Consider the following 19,815-nt stretch of genomic DNA (forward strand, 5'->3'; position numbering starts at 1 on the left):
TTCAGTGTTTCCCTGCCTTCAGCTGTGTGGGCCCATAGGCCGGCTTAGCCAGGGGTCTCTTGGACATCAACACTGCCCAGCAGCCTTGGAGGCTGGACACTCTCCCTCTGCTTCGGTACAGAACTGATTGTAAATAAGTGACACTAGTCTCTCTGCTGGCCTAGTGTCTGAGAGAAACCTCCTTCAGGAAAATTTTGGAGACAAACAGCAGAAATAACAGACCCTTGGCAAGCAGGGTCTTCTTCCCTTGCGTCGTGGTCATGAGTGTGAAATGTATTGGTTTGGAGTCCTGTAGGGTGTGTGCTAGGGGTGGGACGCCTCAGGGAACAGTCCTGATCCCTGCCATTTCCGGGGCTTCTCTGTGTTCCTCTTCCTCTCTTTCTAGTGTTGGAGCCTTTAGGAGAGATGCAATCTGAGGGGGGGAAGGGAGGAGGGGGCTCATAGGCTGACCAGGAACTGGGCCTCTTGGGGGCCCTCTGGCCTTGCCACACACTGGGGGAGGCCTTCTCAACCACAGTGTCTGGAGGAGAGGCAGCTTCTTTTCAATCAAGGAGCAGGTATTTCCTCATTACAAATACCCGGGTGGGCCATTTCCACCTCTCCTAGGAGCAGCTCTGAGAATGAAAGAACCAAGTAACCCAAACAACTGGCCCCAAATCCCTCCAGAGACTGGAGTACCTGATAACACGCACAGCCCTCCAGAATCTATTTCTTTCCCCAAGAGGTCACCAGGAAATATGGGGCAGCTCCAGCCTGTGTGACTGGTGGGGGCCAAGCCAATCACGGCACCACTGCTTCCGTGGGGCAGGTAGAAGGTGGGGGTTCAGTGCACACAGGGCCTTTGCAGACAGAAGAGCCAGAGGCAGACTCTGAGGAGCTCTGGAGCTGGAGGGAAGGTAGGAGGCAGAAGTCATTCTACCCCATGGGTTATTAAACATCACTCCCAAGGCACTGGCCCATGGTCAGCCTAGCACAAACCTCACACCAGCCCCCCAGAAGGTTCGGGAGGGCTTCCCCCTAGACCTAGGACTGATTCCCTAACTTCTGAGGGGCTCATCTAACATCTGTGATTTCCCCATCTGTATTCTCTTCAGTGTGTCCTCTTTGGAGATTACAGTGAGTGCTGCTTTCCACAACTGCTCTATAAACAGTCACTTTAATTTTCCAGTCTACCCTTCCTCAGACTTTCCTCAGAAAGTCTGTAGGAAGAGTAAAATTAATAGATCCGTGAGAGTGGAAGAAAGCAGATTTTAGCTGGCCATACCCAAGCCTGTGTGCCTTTTACACCACCCTTTATGGCTTCTACTGTGGGAGGCCAGGAGAGGCTTCAAGTTAGGGGAAACTGAGGCCAGGAGTTGTGCAAGGACACCAAGGGAGCTCCGTGTCAAAAAGTCTGATTCAGCACACAGACTTCCCTGGGTCCCCTGTGCTCCGCAATGTGCCATGTGAGGAGCAGGCCTCGGCTACACAGGGGTCAGGCCTGAAGCTCTGGCCCCCTTCCTCCAAGGCATCTTCTAACCCTGCTGTGCACCCTTCAGAGAGTGGCTGGGAGGAAGGTGGCTCCCCGGGGGGCTGACGGAAGCACCGACCAGCCCACGCAGGGAGTCAACCCCGGAGCAATCACGGGGCTGCGCGTTGCCACGGGACGCCGGTGCCAGGGCGCAGAGGCGCAGGCAGCGGCGGGGAGAGGGTCGGTCTCGCTGACCTCATTCGGGGGTGCCTGAGGCGCCCCCCCCAGCGGGCGGGCCCCAGGGCGAAGAGGCCGAGGTGCGGGGGCCGGGGGCCCGGCCGGGCGCGCGTTACCTCCTCTGCGCTGCGGCAGCGCGCCCGGGTCCGCCTGCCGGTCCGAGTGCGTGCCCTGCGCTGCGCGCCGCTTCTCCGAGTGCACGATCAGCAGCATGTCGATGGACACGGCGTTGCTGTCCTTCTTCAGCTCCATGGTGCCGCCTCGCTCCCCGCCGTGGCGCCGCGGCCGCTCTCGAGGCTGCCTGCGCTGCAAATGGCCCCGTGCGCGCCGCTAGCTGGCGCGGGAGACGGCGAGGGCGCGGGAGAGGGCGCTCCCCCGCCGCCGATCCGCTGGGCGCCGCGTTTCGCTGACTCTGCCAAACACGCATTAGGGCCCGCCCGGGAGGGCGCTACCCTAACGAAGCCGCTCTAAGTCACCTTTGAAAAGAAATCCCCAGCCGAGCCCTGACCTGCACCCGGGCGGCGGGAGCCACAGCCGCCGACTCCAGAGAGCCTCTCGCCCGGTGCGCTTGAAGCGCTCGTCCCGGCCTCCGGCGCTGTTCCCCGGCTGGCCCAGCGCTGCCTCGTTCCCCGCGGGCTCCAGGGATTCCCGGGGCGCCTGCGGAAGCTGCTGCAAACACTGACACCACACAGCGCTGTCAACAGTGCGAGTCAGTTCTGGAAAAGGAAAAAGAGCACGGGGTGGTCCCCCTTTTTCCCTGTGTGGGTTTTGGAGGTCGACGGCCTCCTCTGTAGGAGGGAGATGGGTAGGGTGTTGGGGTCTGGACCTCTGCGATTACGGCTGCACCAGGACTTGGAACGTGACCACTGGGCATCAACTCAGCAGTTCTTTCTGGCTTGTGGTGGAAGTCTTAACATCTCTGTTCCTTCTAGAAGCCTGGCTCATGCTTGGTGGGGCAGGGGGGAGGGGCGAGGAGGAGGCTGGGGCAGGGAGCAGCCTGCCCGCTGTGCTCAGGGAGCTGGACCCGAGAGCCCATCTATTTTTAGTGGGGCCTGGCCAGGCCAGCCAGCAGCAGCAGGGCCTTTGGCTCCGAGTCTCAGGAGTGTTTACAGCAGCATCTGCCTGGTAGCCCTTGGCACGGTGGGCCCACCCAGCCGGGGCCAGTCCCCTAACTTAAGTTTCCACCATTAATAAATGCCATGCACACGGAAGCCTTTGCCCTGGTGCCCATCCCACTGGAGGTTAATGACCCTGTGTGGCAGCGTGGTCCCTGAGGGCTCCTACCTCCCCCTTGGAGGCAGACTGTATTGTGCTAGATTGTAGCTCTAGCTCTGCCACTGGATGCCCATGGGACCGTGGACAAGCCGTTTCCCCCCATGTCCCCACCCCTCTCGTGGGCATTAAATACAGGCTCTCACAGGGCTGTTGTGAGAATGAAGTGTACTTAAGCTGCTTGGCGCAGAGTAAGTGCTCTCCTAATGGTAGCTGTGGTTCGCGCCTCATTTTAAGGATGAGGAAGTGGACAGGCAAAGCGCCAAGTCAGTGATGGAGGCAGGGGCCGCCCAGATATACCCTCAGTTTCTGAAGGTCTTTCTCCACTGACTGTGACTCAGTAAAGGCCACTGCCTTGTTGCGTCACCTCCACCCCCTCGCTCACTGGGCGTCCTATGAAAGCGGATGTCACTGGTCTCTGGCAGTGCTGAACTGGAGTCCCTAGGGAGATGAGCTGTGGGTCTGGTGTAGGTGGGTGACTCCCAAGGCAGGTTTCCTCATGCAGTGAGTTCTGTCCTTTAGTGTCATGTCTGCATGTGTGTGTATGTGTGTGTGTGTGTGAGAGAGAGAGAGAGAGAGAGAGAGAGAGCACGCATGCGCACACATGGCTGGGGGGCTGGCTGAACTTGCTGCTCTCTAGATGGCTAGAAAAGTAAGGGCTATGGGTTGTGCAAAGTCCCTGGGGTCTTGGAGACTGCCCAGGCAGCATCCCCTCATCTGACCTGGGACAGCGTGTCCTAGCTCCTTCAAGGGTGTAGGTCCCAGCAAAGCTTCTGGGCAGCACCTCTCACTACAGAATGGGGCTGAGCGGGAAGGGCAGGGAAGCTGAAGCCACCTTGCCTGAATTTCCATTCCCATCCTTCTCCCTTGCCCCTTGCTGGAGAGTGTCACTGTTAGGAGCTTGCTCACATGGCATCCCTTTCCAGAGCTGCCCCTGACGGAGGCAATGATAACCTGGAGATATATCAACCAGAGGTCTAGGAAGCCGGTCTAGGGGCCTCCTGCCTCTCCAGGATGCCTGAAAACAGAGCCTTTGGAGCTGGGCTTCTTGTCTGTGCTGCTATGGATGTTTGGGGCCTGAGAATTCCTTGTTGTAGGGGGATGTCCTGTATGTTGTAGGATAGCAGCATCCCTGGGGTCTACCTACTAGATGCCAGTAGCACCCACTTCCCAGTTGTGACTACCTGGAATATGTCCAGGTGTTGACATATGTTTCCTGGGGGACAAAAATGCAGGGAAGACATTGCTTTGGAGCAAACCCATGAAATGGGTCTGTGTCACATTGGCTGTTCTGGAAAATGCTGCTGCTCCTGGATCCTGATGCTTTCCAGAACCTGGACCCACTCCTCAGAGTTTCCCAGCCATGGCCCTCAGTCCATAGCTGGCTTCTTGGGCCTGCACAGCTGCTCTCTGCCAGCAGCATGGGCAGAAAGATGAGATGCTCTTCTCATTCTTCATATACCCCCACTGGCCTCTGTTGACCCATCCTTTCATCCACACTAGCTGTTTTGGCCGAGAGGGGGACACCACATCACAGAAAGGTGTTGGGGTTTATCTGGAAAGGGGAGAGGGAGTAGGAGAGACTGAGGTTATGAGGTATCATTCAGAGGGTCTATGCCTTCTGTTCAACAACCCCCCACCCCAACCAATGGGACTGAGAACAGACCCTCAGCCTGTGATTTATACCCTGGGTCCAGCCTAATTCTATAGAGTCATCTCTTACTCCTTCCCTGCCAACTCACACATGCGGCAGCCACAGCCGTGACCATTACTCCCCAAACACATTTACTTGGCCTTTCTGCTTCTAGGCTTTCCTCAACATACTAGCACCACCATCCTACCACCATCTTGAACAGCATGGAATTCAAGAACTTCCACAATCTGACCTAACAGATTCATCCACATCCTTGTTTAGGCTTTGACAAACCAGGGTCTCTCTCTATTCTCGGGCAGACCTTTAATTATCTTAATCACAATGAGTTGGAAATTTCAGGATGTGAAAAGACAAAGAACAGTCAAAATAGTGTGCTGTTGCCTTTATCCTCCATTACAGGAATACTCAGTCATGTCCTTCTGTCATCTACACTGCTTCCACCCTTTTGCTTGAAGATGGGATATATCCATGGGCCCAGTGTTCTGAGCCCTGAGCTGTCTTGGAGATGGGGAATGGTTGACAAGGGGAGGCTTGCTTCTGGTGATGAGGTTTTCACCAGAAAGGATGTGTCCTGATTCACATTTTAGCTTTTCCTAAGAAAGAGTGATGACCACTCGTCTTAACTCTTTCAGCCCTCTAGAGATCTCAGGAGGTAGGTTTCTCTCTTCTCTAGACAGATGTGACAGACAAAGCCAATACATGGAAGGCTTTCTGCAGGCAATATGTAGACATGACATGGTATTCTGCATTGGTACAGTGGGGGAGGGGTGCACAGAAAGTGGGGCAACTTGGTAAAGAGCACGGACTACGTTGTAGACTCTTCAAACCCTCGCTTCTGCTGATATGGACAAACTGTTACATGAGGCACCAGAGAACTTTCCCAGAAACCTTTTCGGAAGCTGGGACTTGCTCCTTAGGCTGCCTTGACCAGCCTGGTTTGGCTCGCTCCCACTTCTGAATTTGCCATTGCTGTCACTTCTTCCTGAAATGCGTGTTTGGACATTCCTGACAAGTATAGTGTGGCCATCCTTTGAAGTCTGATGCTGGCCCTCACCCCCACCCTGAAGCCTTCCTGGTCACACTGATTCTTGGAGCTCCTGAAGGATGCCAGTTCTCTGAGTTGCCTCTCTCTTTAACCCCCCTCAGTTCCCCTTTTGGAATCGCATGGACATTTAAAAGTCAGTTTGAGGGGGCGCCTGGGTTGCTCAGTCATTAAGCCTCTACCTTCTGTTCAGGACATGATCCCAGGGTCCTGGCATTGAGCTCCCCGGCTCTCTGCCCAGCAGAGAACCTGCTTCTCCCTCTCCCTCTGCCTGCCACTCTGCCTACTTGTGCTCTCTCTCTCTCTCTCTCTCCGTCTCTGTCAAATAAATAAATAAAACCTTAAAAAAAATGTTAGTTAAAAAAAAAAAAAGCCCAACTCTTCCAAACTACCTCAGGTCTCTTCTCCTTCATAGCACAGTGTATGGTGAAGTGATTGCCTGGCTTCAGACCGCATTAAGCTCTTGGAGGGCAAGGTCACGGTCTTCCTCATTCTTGAATTCCCTCCCATCTTCCTCCCGCACCCCCCACCCTGGGCCTTCCATGTGTATCGCACACAGGAGGTGCTCAATAAATGTTTGACTCAAGCTGGACAGAATGAGTGATCCCCGCCAGCCCCGACTTCCCCCTGTAGCCCAGAGGCGTACCAGCCTTCTGGAGGTTTATAGCGTTTGCTTTTCTGTACCTTTCTCTCAGACCGTCAGGGAATGGAAGAGGAGGTTAACCGAGGACAAGCAGCTCTAAAGGCACCTTCTCCCACTGCTGATAGAACCATCTGGAGCATGAATTTGGGGAGTGCTTAGTTCTAACAGCACTGCTCAGTCCCATGCAGCCGCCTTCACCCTGCCCCAATCAGGAGCCAGTAGCTGTGACTTTCCTGTTAAACAACGTTCCCTTTCCCAGCCTTTCTGACCTGTCTTTCTCCCTGACCGGCCCGACAGCCCGTTTCAGTATTTCTATCTATGACGCCTTCATTGATTCTCCCTATTTTTCCTGTCCATAGCTTAGTACAATCCCATCTCCTTGACATCACAATGTGCAAATGCAGGAACACTCCATCCCAAGTCCCGGGGAGTTTAAATTTTGGAGTCTTTATACACTATGGCATTCTTGGCCTTTTCCTGTGGATGGAGATGATGAGAATCAATTTGTCTCTCACCACCACTTCCAAAATATCTCCGGGCGTGCCAAGAGAGGTATCCAGTGGCACATGAAAGCCCATGGAGAGATTATTTCTTCAGCTTCGCCAAGTGTTTATTGCCGAGCTATTGAAATGCCCCTCGCATATTCCTCGGTCCGCCTATCTGAGGGAAACAAGAGTCCGCACACGGACTTCCCGCGGCAGGGTTCCTTCCCTGGTGCTCAGTGATTCCTGTAGAGAAGACTGCATTTTGACTTCCACAAACTCACGGATTCCCACAGTAGCTGAAGGCTGGCCTGATGCCTTTATGCCCCTTTTACTGACACTGAAACAGGATTGAGAAATGGGATCGCGCAGTTCTCCCAGGGAGTCAACATTGGCTTCTAGATGGGCCCATGGCTCCCACCAAGCCTAACACACTTGCCGTCCTGCCTGCTTTAGTAAAAAGGGGCACAGAGGTCTTTTCCACCTGCTGGCTAAGATTTAGGCCAGCCTCTCCAGAGGCGGGGCCCAGGGCAGTGCTCTGAGTGATGTGTGTCGCCTGGGGAGAGAGCACTCACACCTGGGTGCTGGGAGATTGTCTAATGAGGTGGTGAGGAGGGTCAGCCCTGGGAGACAGCCTTGGAGTGTCTGCATGAAAACACAAAGGAAGCCAGAACAGCCTTGTGATTTATTCCTGAAGACCCCTGGCGACTGTCGGAATGAGGCGTTGTGCCTGTTGACCCCAAATGGGATGGGCACCATGACCTGGATCCCAGGGGGCCAGTTTCCAGTCAGTGCAGCCTCCATCCTTGCCTGTCCCTGGGGCACAGCTTCTAATAGGAGCCATGGGTATTTTTAGTCTCATGTGTGCAGGCACAGGACAAGGAGAGCTGGACAGGAACAGCTAATAAGCCATGGTCCTTATTAAGTTGGGAAGGGTGAAATGAGGGGGAGGACAGGGAGCCCAGTGGAACTTTTGCACATGTCTCCTTTTCAGAGAACTCTTTTTCCATAATTCACCGAGAAAGATTGAGGTCAGGGTGATTATGCATAGTTCCAGTTAGAGACATCTGAAAGTGGGACGTGCTCCCCTCCTGAGGCCTGCAGGTCCCCTCCCAACAGACCCCACTCTACCCTCTGAGAGACAAGGCTAGGCAGAAGGGATGATCAGCTTCTGGGCTTGGCTCCCTGGGTTGGTAACTCAAAAGGACCAGACGAGTGGCCAATTCCCAATGAGACCCTCGCAGCCCAGCAGAGGCTTGAGCAGTATCAACTATTATCCTGATTTCACAGGTGAGGGAATGGAGGTTCAGAGAGGTGCAGACCCTTGTGCAAGGCCACACAGCTGGGAAGTGGTAAAGCCTGGATTCAAGCTCAGTGTCCTAGATCAAGGTCTACCATTGTTTTCCAATACATCCCTCTTTCCCCGAAGTGACAGAGTGTCTAAGACTCATTGTCCATTTTATTTAAATGCAGACATTTTTTCCTACGCCAACTCTGTGCCAGGAATTCCATCCCTGGAATGAGCAGTGAGGACAGTACAGTCACTCTCAAGACCTTTGGGCTTAGCGACGGCGGCATAGAGACAAGTCGCGGCTGAACCTCGGCATAGCCCACATGCAAGCTTGTGCTGTGGCAGAGGCAGACCAGGAGGTGAACTTGAAATTGACAGGTTTCCAGCCTTTGGTGCGGAGCCCGAGGACGGCCAGCTCTGCTCGCATGGTCAGTTCCCTTCTCGGCAGCATCTTCCCGGGATGAGACCCGTGGAAGTGGCCAGGGAGGGGCCAGGGTGCCCTTGGCCTTTCTCCAGTCCTGTGGCTCTGAGCACTGGGATGCTGGCAGCCTGGGGGCCGGACTCCCCGAGCCAGTGCTTGGCAAATCTGCAACGAAGATAGTACCAGGCTCCAGCTGCTGTCAGCCACTCCCTTCCTTCCCTACCGCGTCTTCACAGTGTGAGAGCAGAAGGAGACAGTGAAAACATTGATTTGGGATGAAAAGCATCGATGTGAGCTCTCTGCACCCCTCTGCCTCAGTGCAAAGCCAGCCATGACACGTGCTTCTGTCCATCTGTTTACCCTCCAACAATCCATGCTTTCCCATACTCCCTCACGTCGATCTGTCTGGGCCGTCCAGGCCCCCTCTCATCCATCCATCTTTCAGTCATTTGTTCACACATGCCTCCCTCTCGACCTGAGCATCACCCCTCAATCTCTCTGCCAGCCCCATTCTCTTGTCCCTTGCATCTAACTGATTCCACCCACCCACTCATTCATCTCTTCGCGCATTTGCTCCCCACCCGACCCATTACCATATCCTTTGTCCCACCCAGAACCAGACACTGTGCTCCAGGCCTTGTGTCTGGTGGCGTGGGGACACAGAGATGAATGAGTCTCTCTCATAGTTGACCTAGAAAATACTGCGGATCCACTGTTGAAGGGAGCAGTGGAATCGAAGAGAGTCCTGGGGAGATGAGGGAGAAGAGGGGGCTGTAGGAGGCTCAACCAAGATACTTAGACCCTGCAGTTTGGGAAGATAATAATGGAAAGAGAGAGAGAGGGTGGATGGAAGATAAGGAAGGCAGGAAATAAGAAAAGGATCCAGGGAGGGAAGGAAGGAGGGAGGAAGGGAAGGAAAAAATATGTGTTGGGTACCTGCTCTGTGCTGGACCCATGCTAGGAGCTTTCACTAATCTTACTTATTCCAACAACCTTTTGAGGTAGTTCCCTGCATTTAGAGATGAGGACCTGGGACTCAGGGCAAGTGTTCCACATGAATAAAACATGAAGAGCAAGGTGAGACTGAACATGCTTGCTAACACAGAGCATCAGAATGAGAGCCTGAAGCAAACAGGTCCAGGACAAGTGGAAAGCATGCTGTCTGACAGCTAACTTCTGGACCGCGTTGCCTGAAGTGTGTTTGGATAGGAACACACAGTCACTCACTCCAGCGAGAAGGAGGTTGGGGGGAAGGGGGCGCGGACTGCTATTGGAGTCTGATGCCTGATTGTACCTGTTTGATGTAGAACTGGAGCATCCCTTTGTGGCTGGGCCAGATCCAGCGTCCTTCTGGAAGATTCTTGGCCCTGGAGTCTCTCTGCAAGGATACACCAAGCACCTTAGGCAGATCTACAGGCATTGGCACACCAGTCCAACGTCCAGCTTTGCTTTGCGTGTCTGGTCCAAGCTCTCCTCCTGAGAGGCTGGGGGCTCTGGAGTCCCAGCATAGCCCCAGGGAAGAGAGCTCAGCTTCACCCCCTCTCTGTTAGGGCTTCAGCCAGGGGTCCATGGGCCCCAGCCCTAGGCCCCTCTGGCATGCAGGAGGTGCAGTTTCCCTCTGACATATCGCTCCTGGCACTTTCTGGATCCATACCCAGTTCTTGTTGTTTGGTGCCACTAAATTGTTCCCTGGCCACCTGGTGAAATGTAAGTGTTGACAACCAACGTCCCAGGGCTGGAGGACTTCCAGATGGTTAGATGGGTGGTCCAGGCAACCATGGGCTCTACGGCCATTCGGGGAGAGGGCTCTGGGTGGGGTCAAGTAGCTCTGCAGTTGACCAGACTGAGGGTTTCTAGAAACAGCTATGGAGCTCGTGGAGTGGGAGATATGATGGCATTGGGGGAGGGGCATGCGGATGAGAGATTCTAGAATTAAACAGGTCTCATTCACATGAGCCCTGCTGTCTCCTCCAAACTTGCAGGTCTTCTGTTCTCTGAAGTCAGTCTGTCTGTCTGTCGAGATACTATTTGACTTTGGCTTTGCCTACCCTGTGGAGTTTAGGGGAATGGAATGCAGGCGCCTAGGTACTGGAGCTGGGTCCCGTGGCCCCAGAGTGGCTGGGAAGAGGGGATGTGTGCGCAGAGGGGCTGCTCGAGGCCCCGGTTACCTCAGCCGTCCTTCCTCCTCAGCTTTCTCCCTCAGCATGACCAGGCCACCCACCTGCCAGCTCAGCTGTCCTCCTTGCTCACCATGTAATCCCTGCCAGGAAGAGAGCAGGGAAACATGAGCCAGCCTTCTCCCACTGCATCCTGCCTGTCCTCCCTCCAGCCAGGAGGGATGAAGGGAGGGGGCTGGGGACAGGGAAGGGTCAGCCCTGGAGGAAGCTACCAGGCTCAGTGGCCTCCAGGATGCATGAAAACCACAAAATTCAGGCCTTCCGTCTGAGCCCACATGGCCGGGACTGCTCTCGGCTCCCTGGCATCTGGACACCTACTAGGCCTGTTCCATCCAGCAGAGCCTCTCCTGCCTCCCCTGGGCTCTGCCTTCCCCTTCACTTCCCTGGATCTGGGGTGGGGGTCGGGGGGGTCCTGCTGGCTATTTTTGCTTTCATCCTGAAAAGGTCACTTATGAGGGAGCTCTAGTCCCAGCATTGCCAGGCAAGTGGGAGCCTCAGTCTTCTAATCTGTAACGTGGCCGCAGTGATGTCTGCAGCCCAGGGTAGACGACGAAGTGAGAGGGTGCGGGCGCCGCCCAGCGTGGGGCTGGCACTCGGCGGCGCCTGTTCTGAGACGGGGCCCGTTCTGTCCCCGAATACAGGATACAACCACAGACAGGCAGCCACTCCCTCATCGTGAGGGCACCTCTGGGACACCGGATGGGAAGAGCAAGGACAGAAACAGCCCCCGTGGGTGCACGTCACTATGGGGTCTCAGGAACATTGGGAGGCAGTGTGTATAAGGCGGTTCTCAAGACGGTGCTGTCCATCTGTGCCTTCCTCAAGCAGCCTACCTCCCACCCGCAGCACGGGTTCCTTTAAAGCAATTCCAGGGGCGTGTGTGTGGTGTGTAACGAAGCCACCTGGGGTCCCCCACTGGTGCGGTGGGACTTTGGAAGCCTCACATCACCTCTCTGGGCCTTGGTTTCTCTTCTGAACAATGAGAGTGTTGATTCCTGCCTGACGCAGCTGTTCTGAATTCAGCAGCTGGTCTCCTCCACGGCACACAGGAAATGAAGGATCCTGTGACATCCGCCCCCTCTCCCCCATCCAGTGCAGAGGTTTGACCCAGGTTGCCTTGGGGTCTGTTCCAGGGAGGAAGGGAGAGGAACAGCCAGAACACAGGATGGGCAATGGGAGTGGGGAGCCCTGGCTTCTCACCGGAGTCCGGAACTCTCTGCAGATTGAGGTCGGGCTGGGCTGGGCTGGCCTAAGGTCCGCAGCACGAGGCCACTGCGGGTCCCACCCTTCTGGTCTAGGAGAAACCAGGCAGGGGACATCAGGGCTCTTCTGCAAGCCTGGCTTCTTTTCCTCCATGTCCTGGTATGAAAGGGGGAGCGGGTGAAGGTCTGTGTCCATGGAGGAACCCCGGCTCCCAAGGCTGTGCCTGGGATAAGCTTGTTGGGCGGAGGTCTCTGCCCCCACCCCTGCATCCCCCTGCCCTTCCCCTGAGGCCTCTGGTCCATGGAGAGGCTGTTGCATAAGCAATGTCGGGACCTTGCCTCTCACAGGGTTACCTGAGGCAGGCTGGGCCTGGGCTGGCCAGGCCCTGGAGCACAGTGATGACAGGGACCTGTTGGTGGCAGGACAGTTTGCACTCTCCAGGTGGTGGCTGAAAAGCTGCCACTGAGGGAGGAGCCTGTGATGACATGTGCCTCTGGCCAAGGCCTGACAGCCATCTGTTCCCAGCCAGCAGCCTGGAGGCCTCCAGGGACAGAGAAGACAGGGAAAGGAATACAAAGAGAAACCGGGGATACAGAAACAGAGACAGGGACACAGAGACAGGGACACAGAGACAGAGAGAGACAAAGAGATGGAGGGACAGAGAGAGGAGAAAGGAGAGAGAGAAAGAGGCAGGCAGAGAAATAGCAGGGCTCAGAGACAGACAGACAAAGAGAGACAGAAGAAGAGAACAATAGGAACAGAGGAGCAAAGAGAGTAATCAAAAGAGAGAGAGAGATGAGGGGGAGAGACATGGAAGTAGAGAGACAGGGGAAGATGGACATGGAGAGAGAGACCCAGTCAGAGAGAGAGATAGAGAGAGACCGATTCCTGGAGGTGGTAGATAAAGAGGGGGCATGTGCTCTGGTAGCTAGAGTTGGAGGAGGAGATGGACAAGGGTACTTCTTCTGGTCAGGCTTCTGGTAGAAGGAGAGGCCTCATAAACCATGGCCCTTTCAGCCTTAGCACATTGAGAGGAAAGAAGTCACACTTGACCCTGGGTTCCTGGGTCTGGGGTCCTGATGGTGGTTTTTAGGGGTTAGTGGGCAGAAGAATCCCTGGTGGGGTACATTCAAGTTCAGGTGCCAGGCCCATCCCCGGAGTCTGACTGGCTGGTCAAAAGGAGGCCAGGAATCTGCATTTCCATCAGGCTCCCCAGGAAATTCTAGTGTAGGGTCACACCAATTACATTCAGAAACATTGCACCAGGAGGAGCCAGGAATGGGTCTCCCTGTCCCGTCCCCACCTCCCCACCCTGTGGGTCCTGGATGGCCAAGGGCAAGAGCTCTGAGGGAACTTTCTCCACAGAACTGGAGGCTTCCCATACCCCTTGGTTCACCAGACAGTGACCCGGGAAGGTTTGGGGCCCTCTGTCTACCCCTGGATGGACAGACGGGGAGGCACCTTGGAGGTCACGAGTCAGTCCCAACCACTATGCACTTGAGGAAACTCAGCAGCCGGCCCAAGGCCATAAAGACAAGATGACAGTTAATTTATCCAGCTCGGGCTGTGGCCCGGGTTCTGTGCTGAATATTATTTCCATTCATTGCTTAAACAGGGGAAAGGCCATCACTGTCTCTATCTTAGAGGAGAGGAAATGAGGTCGAGATGAAAAGTGACCTTCCCGAGGGCACACAGCTAGTAAATGGCAGAGCCTGGACTGCCCTCCACGTCTGTCTTACCCTAACACCCATGCTCAATTCCCAGCTTCTCACCTATTTCTGTTAACAGTTCTACTGGCTCTCAGGCTGAGATACCAAACGCAGCTATCTTAGTTCCTCCCCTGTCCTCATCCAATCAGTGTCCCAGGCCCACCAGTGCCAGCTCACGGTGGTCGTGGCAGACACCAGTTTCCCACTGTAAGAGCTCATCCCCAGGTCAGCCTTCATATCTCTAGCGCAGACCCAGGCAGTACTCTTCAAACTCATCCCCTCGCACCCTCAAACTTCTTACCTACACCCGTGGAAGTGAGGAGGAGGATTTTCGGTAGCTGTCTTTCCAGACAGTTCTAGAAAACAGAGCCTGGCTGGAGCAGATTTTTGGGCTAACACTTCCTGAGAGGGGTTGGGGTGGGCTGTAATCTTAGGACGGCAGGAGGCAAGGGGGAATGGTTTCAAGGCAACGAGAAAGGGAAGCACATTTAGGAAGCTGTGTCACTCAGCTGGCCATAGTCTCAGGAAGCAAAGCCCTTTTCTTCAGGCACACGGGCTGTTTCCAGAAAAATGAGTGGGATGTCATTCTTTGAAATGGTGTATTTCAGCAGCTCACAGAACACAGGAAAGAGTTTACTTACTCTTGCTGATTTATAACACAGGATATTTTAAAGGCTAGGAATGAACAGCCAGGTGAAGAGATCTATAGGGTGAGGACTGGAAGGCTCCCAAGTGCGGGAGCTTCTGTCTCTGCCAAGTTGGGGTGCACCACCCTCCCGGCATGTAGACGTACTCACCGACCTGGAGGCTCTCTGAGCTCCGTGCTTCTGGGCTTTTTATGGAGGCTTCCCCACACAGTCATGACAAATTATGAACCCATTTCCTTGCTCCAGTCCCCTTCTCTGGAGGATGGTGGTTGGGTCTTAAGCCTATAATCATGTCTTGGATTTTCTGGTGACCCGTTCCCATCCAGGAGGCCTCCCAGAATCCTCTCATCCTAGCCTCCTGTCATCCAAAAAATTACAAGGGTTTTAGGAGTTTTGTGTTGGGAACTGTGCTCAGAGACCAAGTATTAGCAGACTCTGGAGGCAGAGATTAATACATATATTTTAGTATTTCACAACTCGGCAGTATGAAAAACCTAGTGGAATAGCCATGGGTCTGCATAACGGGCATATCTGCCTAGTGACACATCCTGGAAGGGGACTTCTTGGCTCCAAATGAGGCAGCAGGCAAACCTTGTGCTCCAGCCACTGAGGAAAGACTTGTGGGCAGCCACCACATATCAGCTCCCAGGCCTCTGCTCAGACCTCCCTGATGGAAGTGCCATGAGCTGGAGATGTGGTCTTCCAGGGTGTGCTCAGGGGCTGCATTGTGGGGCTGCCCTGGAAGGAGGAGCTTGGGGCCTATAAAATCCAAGTCTGTACTTTGTGAACTCTTGGGGTGCTCTGACATGCTGCTTCTCCTGTGACCCTGGCCATGGTCATGGATGGAGGAAGCCATGAAGCCCATGACAATGGGTCTCCCCATCTATGCAGCTGTCTACCTCAGTGTGAGGAGGAAGGTGAGGACTGAGAAAAGTTGTCCTAGTGTGAGCCAATAAAGAGGGGAGCTGCCAGGTGGCCCTTGACCCCCAGGAGCTGGGTCCACCCAAAGCAGGGAGGACAAATAGGGGGTAGCAGTATGAGTTCACTGCCACCTTGATCTTTAAAACAAGGAGCTGCTTTTAGCGAAGTGGGCCTTCCTAACTTCTAAGTGGCTTTCTGTCCAAGTGGTTTCCAGTTAACTCCCGTGATAAAATCATTTCTGTTTCTTCTTTTCACTGAACTCAACTCTTCTTCAGGTGGACTTCCAAGTACTCATATCTTATAGATTTCCACAGAGGTGAGTGCATTCTCCACTTTTCCCTTGGACTGGTTCACTTTCCTATCAAGAGGCCACCATCTTCCCCTCTACTTCCACCACCATCACCACCACCCCCTTCATCACCATCATCATCTCCACTTCTACCTCTATCTCATCTCCACCCCATCACTCCCTCCACCACCATCACCATCTCCCTCACCATGACCGTCACCATCTCCACCTCTATCTCTACCTCCTCTCTACCCCATCACCCCCTCCACCACCATCACCATCACCATCTCCCGCACCATCTCCATCTCCACCCCATAACCCCCTCCACCAGCATAACCATCTCTGCCCATCACCATCACCAATACTACCTTCACCTCTACCACCAACACCATCTCCACCACTAACACCATTCCCATCACCTCTACCACCTTCACTCTCACCCTAACACCCAAAAGAATTTGTCTTATACCTCATAGACCCTCAATCTTTGAAGTTGCAGGTAGTGAAAAAAGCAGACTTTACAGTAGGCAGAGGAACACAGGCCATGGATTTGGAGGAACAGCTTTTTCTCCTCTTCATGAGCCTGTTTTTGGGAGTTCTGGTCAGACACTGTGCTGGGGTGATGTCCTGGCTTCTCCTTCTACCCACTCATCCAGCCCTGATGCCTGTCAGCCACATAACACAAGGGTCTGGCAGTGCAGGAATGACCAGCGGTTCTTGGGCCCCACTCTATGGCTGGTTTGCCTATGGAATGGGTGTACCAGGCTGTTGACAGCTGCTATCTGCTCTGATTGATCAGCTCCTGTGTGGTGTGGATCATTAAGCATTTCACATAACACCAGTGCTGCCCCAGGCTAACTGTGCCTCAATTCTTGTTACTTATTGATTAGGCTGATGGTGATTTCAGTCACGGTGAAACTCTTTAGTCATTGTTCCATCATTTCTGAAGGACTGAAGTGCCTGGGTAATTGGGTCAAAGATCTTAAGTAAAAATAGTGCCAATGCGTTTTAAAAAGATGGAATTTAGGGACTGAAGAATAATTTCTGAGCACAAGAAAAGGTTTTTATCTATTACCAACTAGATAAACCAACCTGGATATGATTTTTGAGACTCTACAAGATATTTTCACAAATAGTTTTGCAAGTTATTTGCCTCTAATATGAAAACACTCCTCCCAAAGCCACACACAGCTGCTCGCCAGGGGCCAGGAGTAGGGGAAAATGGGGGAGTGACTGCTAATGAGTACAGGTTTTTGGTGGAGGGATGATGGAAATGTTCTGGAATCAGACAGAGGTGAGAGTTGCCCAACATGGTCAATATAGTTAAAATAACTGTAAAATTCTAAAAGGGTGAATTTTATAAGTAAATTATATCTGTTTTTAAAAAGAAGAATAAAAAAAGGTGCATCTGTTTGAGAATGGGGTCGACAGAGGAATCTGAGACAGGAGACAGAGGGAGAGAAGCCAGATCCTGTGACCTGGCTTGAGCCCCTAGATCGGGCCATGCCAGAATTCAGACTTCCCTGGAATGTTTCAGTTATGTGAGCCAACAGATTCTCCGTTTCTTAGGTCCGGGTAGATCAGGTTTTCTGTCACTTACCCCCAAAGGATCCCAGGCTGGCACTCGTGACCTCTGACCTCCCTGGGGTTGGGCCTTTCAGGCAGCACCTTTTGCTCCCGCCCTCCACATCTACCCCTGCTGGTCCGAGTTCATACTTCTCCCATTTAAAAATTAGTCCTCCCCCGATTCCACATGCATACCCCTTTGTCTTCCCCATTTCACTCACATCTCCCAGAGCATGGTCCATATGTGCTAGTCAGCTTCCTAGCCACCCCTTCCCCTCTTCCCACAGGGCCTGGGTCATGGCCCACAGTCCATGGGCACTCTACTGCCCCCCTGTGGCCAAGCCTTGCCACATCCTGTCTTCCCTGGCTTCCCAGAGGTCCCTTCACCGTTCCCTCATTCCTGGACACTTGCGCCTCCCCTGACCCTGGGCTTGGCCTCTGCTCTGATCTTCTGATCCCTCTCCCTGGGCTGCTGCCTCCATGCTCCATTTCGGGACTAAGAACTGGACCCCCTACCAGCATGGCCGACTTGTCCTCCTCTAACCCCCTTCTCTTTCTGAGACACCCTCATGGACCCAGCACTCTCCCCCTCTTCATATAGTCACCCGGTCACGTCATGCCATGCATGTCTTTTGTAAGTATTCTTGGTGTCCTTGCTCTCTCCATAACCCCATCTCTATGGCCCTCGTTCCTGTCTGCTCCTGGCTCACTTTACATTCTTCCCTCTAGAGTTCTCCCCTCCATTTCCACCTCTTGTTGGGCTCAGGTTTAAACCACAAATCTAAGTATGCTACTCCCTGCTCAGACCCACATGGGATCAAGTCCAAGGCCTTGGCAGGGCACCTGAGCATCCTGGCCCTCAGAAGTGTCCTTTGTCATCTCTACTTAGGCATGAGCTCATCCGACCCAGAACTGCTGGTTGGTTGCCAAGGGGACCGTACTGCCCCATGTCCCTCTGCATGTGGTGTCCTCCTACCTTCAGCCCTCTCCGAGGATATTCCTACTCCTTAAGACTGGACCAGGTGATGCTTTCCTGGACTTGCCATCCCATGTCTATCCGCTCTCCACTTCCATTCAGGCCAGGTCATGTGCTCTTCCTGGTTTCCATAAGGTGTTATCTCTGAGAGACTGTTGATAAATTGTTTAACCAGTTTCACATCTATGCATACTGTGTGCTTCTGGAGGGCGAGGCTGTGTGCCTAGCATAGTGCCGGGCACATACCAGCTGCTTAGTCAATGCTTAATAAAGGAACAGGGTGAACTGTGACAGCTCCCTGGCCAATCACCATGGTCCAGCCGCCACTCTAAGACCTCTTCATATACAACCCACTTAAACCGCACCACAACCTTATGCAGTGGGTGCCATAATGGTTTCCATTTCACAGATGAGGACACTGAGGCACAGTGAGGCTAAGAACCTTGTCCAAAGACGTGCAGCTGGATTCAAACCCAGCTCTAGGGGATGGCCAGTACCCACCACCCCGTGCTGCTTCTGCAGATCTGCCCACACCCATCTAGACTTCTGCCCTGCCTCCCCTCCCCGGGAATGCCAGTGAATGGTCATGTCCACCACATTGCTGGGGACTCGGCTCAGGCCACACTTCTCCCTCTGCAGAAGCAGTTCCCCGACCCAGCAGGGATGAACCCTTGACACATACCATTCACTGGAACAAAGCCAATACCCACCCCCGAGAGCTCATTCAGGTCCTAGGACAAGTACAGCTTGTGACATATGGACCCATGAGACACTGGCTCTTAAGAAATGCCACCAGCGATAGCCATGCTTTTGGAGAAGTCCTCTTTTGGTGGGGAACATGTTCGGTTACTCGAAAAAGAAACACGAGTTTTAATAACTTTCCCTTATTTGGTGTAATTACGGTTCGCAGTTCACAGGAGACTGCCCCGTATTTGCTTTATCTTATTTGCTCTCCCCTGCTTCCCCGTGAAGTGTTCAGGACAGGTTAGCCCCGTTGTCCGGAAGGGACAACTGTGTGTCAGCAACACTGAGTCACTTGCCCAAGGCTCATTAGGACGGGGGTTTGTTGGTTCGAAGCTTGCACTTGTTCCTTGCTTGACGGAAGCGTCTGAGCACTCTCTGGCCGCACGGCGACCTGCCACAGCGCAGCTCGGCCAGTGGGCGACAGAGGAAGTCCCGCCCTCAGGTGTCTCAGTGCAGCCAGGGTCCTGTCCCTGGGGATTAGGACCGCAATATAAGAATTTGTGCATGTGTGTTGGGGGTGCACAATTGAGCCCATAGAAATGTATATGTTCTTAAAAGAGAAAAATGTAACTATTTTGTTGAAACAAGAGCCCAGCAGGGAGCCCTTGTGGGAGGGCAGTACCGTTCAGCATGTTTTGAAGTCCTGACCTCCAGTGCCTCAGAATGTGACTGTATTTGAAATAAGACTTTTAAAAGAGGTAATTAAGGGAAAATAAGGCCATTATGGTGGCCGTAATCCAGTGAGACTGGTGGCCTCTTCTTATAAAATGCACCCCAAGGTGCACGTCTGGACAAAGGGCCATAAGAGGCAGAAAGGCACCCTCTCCCCAAACCCCGGAGGAGAATCCCACCCCACGGACACCATGATTTCAGACTTCTGGTCTCCAGCGCTGGGGAACAATAAACGTGGGTCGTGTCAGCACCCCTGGAGCAGACGACGATGTAGATACATTTTTAAAAAGCTCTGTGTTGGGATGCCTGGGTGGCTCAGTCAGTTAAGTGACTGCCTCCGGCTCAGGTCATGATCCCAGGATCCATGATTGAGCCCCACAGCGGGCTCCCTGTTCAGCAGGAGGCCTGCTTCTCCCTCT

General features: G+C 53.7%; 1 protein-coding gene across 2 annotated transcripts in view; it reads right to left on the bottom strand.

Annotated features, from left to right (window-relative positions):
* Positions 1-1,939, bottom strand: part of LOC111155150 (kyphoscoliosis peptidase) — a 42,902-nt gene extending 40,963 nt beyond the window's left edge. For both annotated transcript variants that reach the window (XM_022515228.1, XM_022515227.1), the window contains exon 1: positions 1,804-1,939. In XM_022515228.1, the coding sequence (XP_022370936.1) occupies positions 1,804-1,939 (136 nt within the window). The remainder of the gene's footprint in view (positions 1-1,803) is intronic.
* Between the last annotated feature and the right edge of the window lie 17,876 nt (positions 1,940-19,815).

The sequence above is a fragment of the Enhydra lutris genome, unplaced genomic scaffold (assembly GCF_002288905.1).
Source record: "Enhydra lutris kenyoni isolate GAN:26980312 unplaced genomic scaffold, ASM228890v2 scaffoldscaffold39, whole genome shotgun sequence".
Taxonomy (NCBI): domain Eukaryota; kingdom Metazoa; phylum Chordata; class Mammalia; order Carnivora; family Mustelidae; genus Enhydra; species Enhydra lutris.